Genomic DNA, 11866 nt, shown 5'->3' on the forward strand with positions numbered 1-11866 from the left:
TACTGTATTTAAATATATTGTATAATGGATATAGGTATACAGTATATAGCTTATATCACCCAAAATGTTTTTACTCACCCTCATGCCATCTTCCTTTTTAGCTGAACACAATCAGTTATAATAAATAATATCCTGGCTCTTCATAGATTTGTAATGCCAGTGAATCGCACCCCATTTTTTGAAGCTCCAAAAACACATATACTATATACATCTAGAAGTATTCCATAGGTAATCCAAACTCCAGGGGTTATAATTTGAACATGTATAGATAAGAAAACTATGTGAGGTATAAAATACACTACCTTGTTGAAGTCAGGGATACTCAGTGACACATTTGTGTCATGTAAAGTTGTCTTTTCATCAAATAAATGATCACGTGAGTAATGTTGTAATGTCTCTCCCCTTTCCTCTCCCTTTAGATGAGATTGAGATGCTAGAGCGTCTCTGGCTCTCAGGGATCTGTCATAATGATAAAATTGAAGTGATGAGCTCCAAACTAGACATAGACAACATGGCGGGAGTGTTCTACATGCTGCTAGTGGCCATGGGTCTCAGTCTGCTGGTCTTTGCCTGGGAGCACCTGGTGTACTGGAGGCTCCGGCACTGCATGAGCAAAATGGGCCAGTCCGGCAAACTGGACTTTCTACTTGCCTTCAGCAGGGTGAGAGAAAAGCGTGAAGTGTATGGGATATAGATATACAATTAATCAGAATGTTGGAGGTAAAAGTGAGTTTGGGTAGAATTAGAAGGATGGCAATGGGGATTGTTCTTGTATTATTACAGAGGATGTTAGATTATTGGGATAGTTCACCCAAAAATGGAAATTATGTCATCATTTACTTACCCTCTTGTCATTTCAAACCTGTATGACTTTCATTCTGCGGATCACAAACGAAGATATTTTGAAGAATGTTGCTAACCAAACAGCAGCAGTACCTATTCACTTCTATTTCATGGACACAAAACCAAGGCATCAATGGGTACTGCCGCTGTTTGGTTCCAAACATTTTTCAAAATATATTTTGTTTTCTGCAGAAGTTTGAAATGACAAGAGGGTGAGTAAATGATGACAGCGTTTTCATTTTGAATAAACTATCACTTTATGGAAATGTTTATGGAAATTATGAGATTAACCATTATAAAAATGTGACTATTTTATGAACAAATGCATGTTTCTCAGAATATCTTATTTTTGTTGTGTAATATATATTTCTCTTCTGTTTTCATACACTTAGGGAATGTATAGCTGCTGCAGTTTTGAGGATGAAACCGCACAATGTGGGGCCAAAGTCACAGTTCCTACCCACCATCATACTGCCATGGTTCCTGCTTCTTCCTCCTCACATGTGGTCACATCAGCTGTATCCAATCAAGCCATTGCGATGGTGCAGCAGCAGCAACAACCACAGCAGCCTCAGCCTCCTCCGTCTTACAAAACACCTCTTCCTGGATCCCCTCCCACAATCGTTCATTCTGGAGCAACATTGGGTCCCTCAAATACTCAACTCATGGGAGCTCCATTGCCATGCACTACTTTTTTACCCCGGCCGGATCGCAGGCTGGCCGTTGTGGACCGATGGAGACTACCCAAAACCACTAGTGCCACTGCCCCCATGGGTGTGAGAGGAGGCCTTTCAGAAACAGGGCCATTACCTCAAAAGGTGGCACCTACCTGGGCAAGTGCTGGAGGTACAGGAAGTGGTCTAGATGGATATAAGCGCTACTATGGACCTATTGATCCTGAGGGACTTGGGCCATGTGTGGACCAACAGACAGGTTCTCAAACTCCAAAAACAGTCCCCAGAGCTCACCAACAACCCCCACCAGCCGGTGTGGCTTTCTACCAGGAGAAGGCCATAGACCATGGCATGGGGAAGAAGGTGGGAGTGGGTACTGGTGGAGGGGGTCAGGGTAGAGGGGTTAAACCTCTGGGGACTCCCAGGCTGCCCCCTAAAAGCCAGGCCCCAGCCCCACTCACGCCTAACCCCCCACTGCAGCACCCCTCTCCCCCTCTCCCCTCATCCTTCTGGAGGAAACGGCGGCCAAAAAAGCCAAAAGAGCCCGGTGGTCCATTGTACGAAAACATCCTGCTGCTGGGTCGGAGAGGTGGAGGTAGGGAAGCCAGTCGAAGGCCAAGACCCTCACCTCCGCTCCCCATCCCAGTGCCAGTCACCATCTCTCCAACCTACACTCCTCCATCCCCCTCTCCATCACTCCCCTGCACCTCCACGTCATCCTCCACATCCACCACGAGCTCCTCAACCACATCCTCAGCCACATCCTCACGCTCCACTTCTCCATCATCCACATCTACAGATTCATCTCGCAGCACCCGAGACAGAGAGGCCGAGGAGGAGGATGAGGAGGATTTGGATGAGTTGACTGAGGAGTCCAGTCTTCTGCAGGGCCACAACAGAACTAGGGATAGAGAGCGGTCCATTCTCTCTCCCAGGTCTCTTACTCACGTCCCTCCTCCTCCAATACCCCCACGCAAACCATGGGGCACTTTTGGAGACAGGGAACAAAAAAAGGACAGAGAAAGAGAGAGGGGGGGCAGCCAGCTAGCACAGCTCCAGGATTGGTGGGCAGGATGGGCGGAAAGAGAGAGAGACAGGGAAAGAAGTAGTGGAACCCAAGGAGACACAGACAGAAAAAGAGAGAAGAAACGTAGGAAAGAGAGAGAAAAGGAGAAAAAGAAAAAGAGGAAGAAAAGCAAAAAGCGGAAAAAGAGGGAGGAGCGTGAAAGGGAGAGAGAAAGGGAGAGGAAACGTCGCAAGGTAAAAAAGAAGAAAAAGAAGGCGATGAAAACGAAAAAGAAGAAGGTGTCCTCCGCCAAGCCATCAGAGCCAGAGGAGGGAGATGTTGAGGCTGAAAGGGAAGGTGAGGGAGATGGGGATAGAGAGGGAGATTATTCTTTTAGCAATCAGTATCGTGGTGGGTTTGTTGACAAAGGCAGCCTCTCAGCTTGGGAGGGAGAGAGGGAACGGGAAAGGAGAGAAGGAGGTGAGGATGAGGGGGATGAAAGAGGGGAGGAGAGCGGGGGAGGTAGAGGTAGAGAGAAAAGACCCAAAAGCTCCCATTCACGACATCGTCCGTCCAGCAAACGTTATCCCAACCTCAACAAACTCCCCTCATCTGTCAAATTCTGGGTCAGTGGAGGAGAAGCAGGGGGCACAGAGGCTTCTGGACCCTCCCCTCCCTCCTCTTTACAAACCTTCCTCTCGTCATCTAAAAGGAGGAGGAGCAGTGGGGTAGAGAGAGAGGCAGCAGGGAGAATGGGAGAGCGAAGGCCGCTGCTCCTCCATTACGAAAGGGGACGAGTAAACACCAGAGAAGGCCTGTCCTTCCATGAGTGGGACTCTGAGGATGAGGAGGACGAGAGAGAGAGGGAACAAGAGAGGGAACAAGAGAGGGAAAGAATAGAGGAGAGACTGAGACAGGCAGGGGGTAGATGTGCGGTTTCAGAATCTGAGCGGGACAGAATACGTGCAGAGGAAAGTTTCTCAGACGAAGGTTCTTCAGGAGAGTTTGGCCGTTTTGAGAGATATTGGGAAGGAAATGGAATGGGTGGAGCTAGTGGAATAGGGGGCGGGGGTTGGTTTTTTGGGACGTACCCCGCTCGTGAAAGAGGTGGAAGTGTCAACAGTCGTGACGACTACATTCTGGGACGGGCTGAGGGGTGGGGTGTAGCAGGTGATTTCTTGGGTTCAGGTCCAGGGATCGGATGGGGGTCTGGAGGAGGCAGTGAGGGGCTGGGGACGCAGTGGCCACCTCCTCCTACTTCACTCCCGCCCCCGCGACGCTACTGGTCAGTTGACAAACTACAAATGAAGGGTGAGAAACGTGGCCGCAGTGGGTCAAAGAGTAAAGGTCACAGGTCTCGAGACAGAATGCAGGACACGGCATCGTATGCATGTGCACAGTATGGACAGGGTAGGCCGCATGTACCCCGTAAACACAGCAGTTCTCATTCCCACAGTCAGGAGGATCTGCTTCCTCACTGCCACAGCTTCAGCGGAGGCTCTCGGCCCAAACCACCTCCCAAACCTGACAAATCCAAATCTGGAAGCCAGTCCAACCTGAGCTCCCAGCAAGCCCAGCTCTCAGAACACATATCCCAGCCATCACCCTCCCCACCCCAACCGCTCCTTCCCTCATTACAGATACCGTCTGCTCCCAACTCCTTATCCATGCCCATTCCTCCACCTCCATCTTCTGCATCTATGTCCCCACCTGTGCTCTCCCCCGGGGCTGCATCAGGCTCTTCCCAGGCAGCCACGGCCAGTGCTAAGCTCCAGTACCAGAGACTTCGATCTGTGCCCCAGCCGCGGCGATTCTATTCCCCCCACTTGCCGCTCAAAGCCAAGAGCCTGTGCTCACGCCGTGGTTCTGCCCATTTCTCCAGCCTCGAGAGTGAAGTATGACACGGGGCTTCGCTGCTGCGTGTGTGTGTGAGCTCTACTGTGAAGCGCAGCTGGAGTGTGATCCACATACATGCGCCGCACCAAGACGAGGAAAACGTCCGCGATGGTGACCTGAGCAGCAAAGAAACAACAGTCGAGGCAGGGAATGGCTCGCCAAATCCTACCACGGTCACCACGGATACTCCAGCCGTGCTCCATCTTCGGTCTGAGCTGAGTATTATGATGTCCTCCGTGCTCCTCTCGTCCAATGAGAACAGTGGATAGGCTGGAATCTTCTGTGAGTAATGATGTCATGTTTACACATATACTCCCGAAAACAAGGAACAGACATTTATGGCATCGTCCACATAAACCGTGAGATTACGGGCATTGAATACTGCTGTGGCTCAAACTGGCTGTTCAGTTTATTTAGAGATGACTTGGAATTAATCTGTAGTCTGATCTGAATGCAGTCTCAGAGAGGCTCAGATGAGCAGCATCAACTCACTGACTGAAAGTGTCTCCATGGCAACCTGATGCACATAAATACAAAAATCCCCTCCTATGTTTCTATCTCTTTTCAGGCACATGGCAACAGTGATGTTGTACCATATGTACTGGTTTGGGTTCCTCTTTCAGGGCCATGCTGGAAAATTGAAGTTTGACCTCAAAGTAAATAAGACTAAACTGTGTCACTTTGCCTGTATTTCTACAGCAAGCTTCAGCCAATCAGAATCAACATTTCAGTCAAGCTTCTGTTGTCCTATCAGAACTTTAATGCCATGGTGTCACTTTGACATCAAACAGAGATGGCGTTATATTCTAAAGAGAGACGCTTCAAAAGAAAAACAATAAGAACACAAACAAAACAAAATGTAGCAATTTACCCGTATCATTGTTTTCCTTAATTCAGGTTTTCTTTATTTTATGCTATTTATTGCTCTCACTGTGGTTGTATTTTAACAAAAGGGTAAACCAGCTGTGTCTGATGTTAAATAGTGGGATTATAGATGTGATGACAATTTTTACAGAGTTATTTTTTGACGACAGTCTTATCAAATGATCGAAACTAGATCCACGTTACTGCCCAGCGTGACAGTCCTATCTTTGCATATAAGCAATACTTGTCTTTCATCAAACGATGATGGGTTGCAATATTTATGATTGGCACTAGATGGCTACATAATATTAAAAAACTGTATTTTAATGGTTATGAATGGTGGGCCCATGCGTGGATCGTGCTTGGTTTGTTTCTTACTCATTACATATTCGATCTCGAGCAGACAGCTGCATCTGAGTGAGGTAAGGCTGTCATTGTCATTGAATGACGTTATCAAGGCAGGACTACTTCCAGTGCATAGTTGCATGTAATAAAGCACAAGCTGCTGGCTCTCGTCAGTGCAAGCGATATCATATGATAATGAAGAGCAGAGGACAAACACAATAATACGTTTTTAGCTGACAGCCTCAGCCAGCCTGAAGCATTCAACTTTATTAGTTGCAAGACAATTGATGTCAATCATCATGTAAAGAGATTTTTAAATACCTATTTGACGTCAGGCACCGCTTATTTGCCCATGTTGTAGTTGAATGTAGCTTTGAAATGATTTAGCAAAAAGTAGATATGCGGTAGATTTTGTAGCATTCTGGATGCAGTTACTCGTCACAGGACAATTTTAATCTGGGGGGGCGGGGGCGCAGAAAACTTGTACATGTCGTCACAGATGAACAGATTCTACCGCCCTTTTATTTGACTTGACACGTGGGAATAAGTGATGTTTGTCTCCCTTTCACGTATCGTTCCTTTTACACGGCCACCTGGGGAAGGTTCTTTCACTTACAATGAATTTTAGGGCTTCTTCACATTTTAAAACCCCACATGTCGTCGCATGAGTTGAGAACTAACAAGCTCAGGTATTGAATTGCGTGTTGTGTAAAGCGAATCCCACACAGCCGCTTAATCCCCTCGCTCAGCGTTTCCTGTAATGCCGGGAATACGGGCGTGTCAGCGGAATATCCACCCCGCTCGGCATTGGAAGCGCGGCGGGGGCCAGGGAGATGGATGTGGAATGATTGAATTCAAATAGTGTGCCACGAGTACACTTGATCTGTCATTGACCCTTACTGAGTCTGAAGGCGCTAACACAGGATTCTGTGACTGCATGTACAGAACGGACTTCAAATTCCCATGTAGCTTTTTTCTTAAGAACAAAAAGAAATATTATATCTATATACTATGTTTTTGAGAATGTATCATGTTATACTGTGAATTGACTTAGATATTTTATTGCCCATTGTATTGAGTTTTCATTGCCATCATATACTTTATCTATACATAATATATATGTACAAACAAATATATACATATATATACAAACAAGTATATATATATATAATGAGATATGTTTGATATACTTGGAGGAAGTGGAAGTAGAAATAGTTTTAAATGTTTTAGCTTTGTAGCAATTCTAGACTCTGGAGACATTTTTGAATTTTGATTCCTCCTATATGACTGTGAAAACATTAGTGCCTGTGAAGAAAAAACAAGTCTAATATCTGTTTTCATCTACTCATTCATCCTTCCGTCCATACTTTCATCTACTATTTTTTATTTTTTTACCGATACTGTAATACTACCTAAACACATGTATTTTGCCCATGTTGTATTGTTTCCTCATTGCTGCCTCTGTCCTTTTGACCATTTATCCGTTTGTCATAATTTGTTGTTATTCTTTTCAGTGTTTGTCACCACGGCACCATTGATTTCAACAACGTACCTCTGGAATTTTCCTTTTAAGAATTTTTTGATTTTTTTAAATCTCTCTGTTACATCTCTGTATGTTCTCTCAGTTAGCAAAAAACAAAACAAGAAAAAAACAGAGACCAGTAGCTACTGTGTTCCTGCTTCTATCAATTGATTATTGAACATGATGATCAATTAAAGTTATTATGTAATTGAGAAATGACTGAAAATGTGACTGAAGAGTTGTACCTGATGACCATGACACTGCGAGTCTGGGCTGTACTGTACACAACTCATTGTTACGAGGATAAATAATGTAGTTTAAAGGGGCCGTTCACACTTAAAGCGTTCTTGTGTCCCCCAAATTCTTGCTATGGCTAGATGAATGTCTTTAAGCATTTTGCGTCTTTGTTTTCTTTTGTGTCTTGCGCCATAAGTGCTGCATTTTTGCGATTTCAGAGTTCAGGTTTTATATACACATATTAGACACCGCCATCCAGCTATATTAAAATAAAAAATGAGTTCTCTGTGAACGCCCCCTGATATAATCTTACGTTGGATTGGAGGGTACAGTTTATAGGCAGTAGATATGTCGTTCCCATTGTCAAACAAACACTCACCAAAGGCTTCACTCCTTCCTGTTTTGACTGTATCATATAATCATAGCAAAATGTGCACATTGTGAAATAGACAGAGTACGAGGTTGGATATTGTTGGTAAAAGTGTCAGTGGTGGTAAATGTTTGGCTGGGAAATTAAAATGGCATATATTGTGTTAAGGGCTGGTCGGCTGCTGCTTTAAGTTCTTTGTTTGTATGTTTGTCAATACACGAGAGAAAAGCAACTGATACAATGACAAGATTGAGGTTTATATCCTGTGTGCTCCTCTTTTTTTTTTTTTTACCAAAAAGGCCAACTACAGCATATCAGGAACTGCTTTTTACTGATATACAAAAAAAGATTCCGTTCTGTCATTAAAATTTTTCATATTTTCAAATCTGATGGCTCCTCAGCTCACCAAAAGTGGAATTATGGGATAGCAAAGTGTGTTGTTTGCCTGAATCATGCACTCTAAAAATGCTGGGTTATTTTGATCTCAGCATTTGGTCAAAGTAGGACAAATCCAACCGTTGGGTTAGATTAACCCAAAACATATTTATATTTGCAACCCAGAACAGTTTAATCTATAAACCAACGGTTTGGTTCGTCCCTTTTTGACCCAACGTTGGGTTGAAAATAACAGCATTTTTTTCTGGGTGTGAATACTGAGTATTTGAACATCCTGCTTATTTGTCATCCAGTTGTGCAAACTGTGTAGCACTGTGCCTGGATCTCAGTTTATTTTTTGGATTATTCAGCGCATATCTAACACACATACACACACACATACTGCAGGGCTGGGCATTTATGATATAGCACCAATCCTGCAGGTGTTCTCTCTCTCTCTCTCTCTCTCTCTCTCTCTCTCTCTCTCTCTCTCTCTCTCTCAAGAGCTTAGATTCCGAGTGACTCCAGGTAGCTGTAGGGACCAAGATGTGAGGCATTACTTGACGGACAGCTCGGTGGATAAAAGTGCAGCTCTCCTCACTTGATCACAGCTGAGGCAAGATCAGTGTGTGCATGTGTGTTTGTGTGAAAGCAGGTCAGCTCCTGTGATTGAACACTACATGCTTTACTTAGCCTACATTTATTCCATTAACTGCTGCTGAAGACCATCAATGATGTTTGAGATGTATAGGTGGTCTGTCGTTTTAGTGTTGCTGCTGGATAAGCATGTACACTTATTATTCTGTCCCTACTGATTTCACTCTTACTTTTGAGTCCTCCATCACATTCATAACCATATGATCCCATCTCATCATTCGAAATGCAGAAGGAAAAGAAAGAGAAATGCTTTTATTTCTGAACAAAAATCTGTGTTGTTTATTTTTAATATTGCTTGGACATTTTTTTATTTCTCACTGCTGAAAATGTTTTTATTTGTGTCGTGTTATCGGCACTGTAAGCAACGGCAATGCAAGTGTGTATGTGTGTGTGACATACACATATATACATAGTTGAGAATATGTATGACCTTTGTACTGTACAGTCCAGACGGGATGCTTCCACCAATCAGAGTTTGCTTTGTTATGACATCACGTCCTGGAAAAGGGTTTGAAGGGGTCAGTGCTAAGAATTGCTTCATAAAGAATACTTTGTTTAAAAATCGTATCGCCTGCTGGCCTTTGCTTATTTATGCTCATTACTGTATTTGTCTGTCAACATGAGAATTCTTGTCTGCTGGGGGAAGTAATTCTCTTGTACCTTGGTTCAGACTTATACCCGCTTTTTGTTGGCATCTCTCTTCACCTCCTCCTCTCTCTTATGTTTTTGATGTGAGCGTAGCTTTGATCTTTGAAGACTAGATCTGACCTTATATAAGATACCATCTCTGTACAAGAATGCGTGGCCCATTTTTCCTCATAGAAACTGTGATCTTGCTCTTGTAAGTTGAACTGCCATCCACAAACATCCACCTAGACACGAAACATCAATCTGAGTTTTTCCACTGTAGATCATGGGTTATGTCTTCATACTTTTATTGAGGAAAACGGTCATAACGGTAGATTGATTAAGTGTCATGCTGACCAGGACAGAACCCAACATGTACTTTTATTTTGTATAGATGAAATACAAGCACATCATAAACAAATAATGATGTCTGAGCTTTGATGTTGGATCTTTATTCTCATTGTACCCACTTACTCTGGAAGCTGTGTTTTATGCATATCTGTGTTTTATGCGTATGCAGTGTGCACAAGATAGTCACAGCGTTGTATATCTGTTGTTATCGGAACGCTTTTAGCCTCGTCTCGGGAGTGCTTCTCTGTAGATGATCCATCTCTGTGGTGTGCTGATGTCTATGCATCGATCAACACTGAGCAGCGTTATGTCTCGCCAAAGCCGCGCGAGTATGAAGAGCTTGTGCTGCAGCGCAGCAGAAAGCGAGTCTTTGCTTATCCTTTCACTATAGCATCAATGCTCAGATTAGCACTGCACGTTTGTATGAGGGAGACGAGAGAAATAAAGAAAGTGCGGTAGCAGAAAGATGGATTTAAAGCTCACCTTAAACACACATACACATTTACGCACTTTCACATCCTGCACATGATAGAAGCTGCAATGTTCCCTTTTTCATCATTAGCCCTGCGTGCCGCAGGCTGCACCAGCGCAGAGACTTGATCTCTCAATAAAAAAAAAGCAAAGGAAAGGAATAACGGAGAGCACCTTGGCGTCTTTTCATCCACAAAGCAAATCATGTTAGAACTTTTTCTTCATCTTTTATTTCTCTCTGCTAGGGTCGAGCGAGGAATTTCCCAGAATTGACATGCCACGGTGCTCATCTCTCACCATTATTGACATCAGCATTAATATCAATTTGTCTCGCAGGACTTTGCTGCTTCTCTTATTGATAAAACCATTGTGTGGTTTATTTATTTATTTATTTCGAACAAAATATATATATAAAACAGACACACACGGAGTCTATGTTGGCGTGTAACAAAAACAAAATACATAAAACATTGAATCACAGGAATCTGCAACAAAATTTGAAGTAAGTCCGAAAATGCTGGTAATGTTGCACATGGCGCAGAGGCAATTCAAGTTAATGTTTTTCCCGTAGTTTTGAATTTTTAAAGGCCATTTAATTCTCTGCCATATGCTCCCAACTATATACACATCAAAAGTAAATAAGAGAGGTCTGTGATTTATTCAAATGGGATCGTTATGAGACGGACCAGCATAAAACAGTTCTGTGGGAAAGCATTACAACTCTGCTGGTGTCCTCTGGTTTCCAAAAGCAATGTTTCTGAAATGTAATTTGTGTCTAATTTTATTTGAAAGTTGGAGAAGCAAGACCAGACAGAGGCAAATTTGGATGTTTTCATTTTGCCGTAATAGATTCGCGTAATTGGTCAGACGGTGGTCTGGAAAACAGAGAAAGACAGAGGAGGATGAGGAATTGTAAAGGCTGGGGGATTGTCTAGATATAGATTGTATAGAATTTTTCCTCTTCATTAGTGCAGCGTCAAGACTAATAAGCTGATGGCGTGTGGCCAGTATGAACTCTCTTTTTACAATGGAGAGAAAAAGAGGTGCACTTTGATATTGAATACTTTTATACTTTTACAGTCAAAACTGTCAAGGCTTGCGTGGCGGAGAACCCAATTGCAGGCAACCAGGACATAAGGGGTTAACAAATAATATATTTATTGAAAACAAAAGTAGAAAACAAAACACCCACGATGGGGAAAAACCAAGAAAACAAGATAACATGCAGCAGACAGGACACAGATTAACTAAGACTGGGTAAACTGAACAACACTAGACAAACGCTAAATAACAGACTTACAAAACTCGACTTGACTTGGAATATTAAACAGACCACTGGTACGGACAGGAACAAGAACAACGAACGAGCACAGGACAATGAAACAAGAGGGTATATATAGGTAAGACAAACGAGGGATAACGACATGGGGCAGGTGTGGTTAATCAAACACTCAGGGAAGGATAACAAGGAAACGAGAGGAATGGGGCCAATGACAAGACACTGGAGAGAACGTATATTATTGTCAAACGGACAATAATATGTTTCTCTCCACACATAACCTAAGGACTCTGCCCCGATCCCACCACACGACTAGAATTTCATAAACAAGACGGTGGGACCGTGACAG

The 11866-nt window shown here is 43.4% G+C and overlaps 1 protein-coding gene across 2 annotated transcripts in view; it reads left to right on the plus strand.

Moving 5' to 3' along the window:
* The window catches only part of LOC130557746 (glutamate receptor ionotropic, NMDA 2D), an 81801-nt gene extending 69949 nt beyond the window's left edge, over nucleotides 1–11852 (plus strand). Inside the window, exons 14-16 of one of the 2 annotated variants that reach the window (XR_008963342.1) lie at nucleotides 420–661; nucleotides 1236–4701; nucleotides 4988–11852. Coding sequence is in view for 1 of the 2 variants with exons in the window: in XM_057339758.1 (XP_057195741.1) it covers nucleotides 420–661; nucleotides 1236–4424 (3431 nt within the window). In the remaining variant the exon portion in view is untranslated. Of the gene's footprint in view, nucleotides 1–419; nucleotides 662–1235 lie in introns of both variants that reach the window. The other variant, XM_057339758.1, reaches the window with a different exon arrangement.
* The last annotated feature ends 14 nt before the right edge of the window (nucleotides 11853–11866 follow it).

The sequence above is a fragment of the Triplophysa rosa genome, linkage group LG8 (assembly GCF_024868665.1).
Source record: "Triplophysa rosa linkage group LG8, Trosa_1v2, whole genome shotgun sequence".
NCBI classification, from domain to species: domain Eukaryota; kingdom Metazoa; phylum Chordata; class Actinopteri; order Cypriniformes; family Nemacheilidae; genus Triplophysa; species Triplophysa rosa.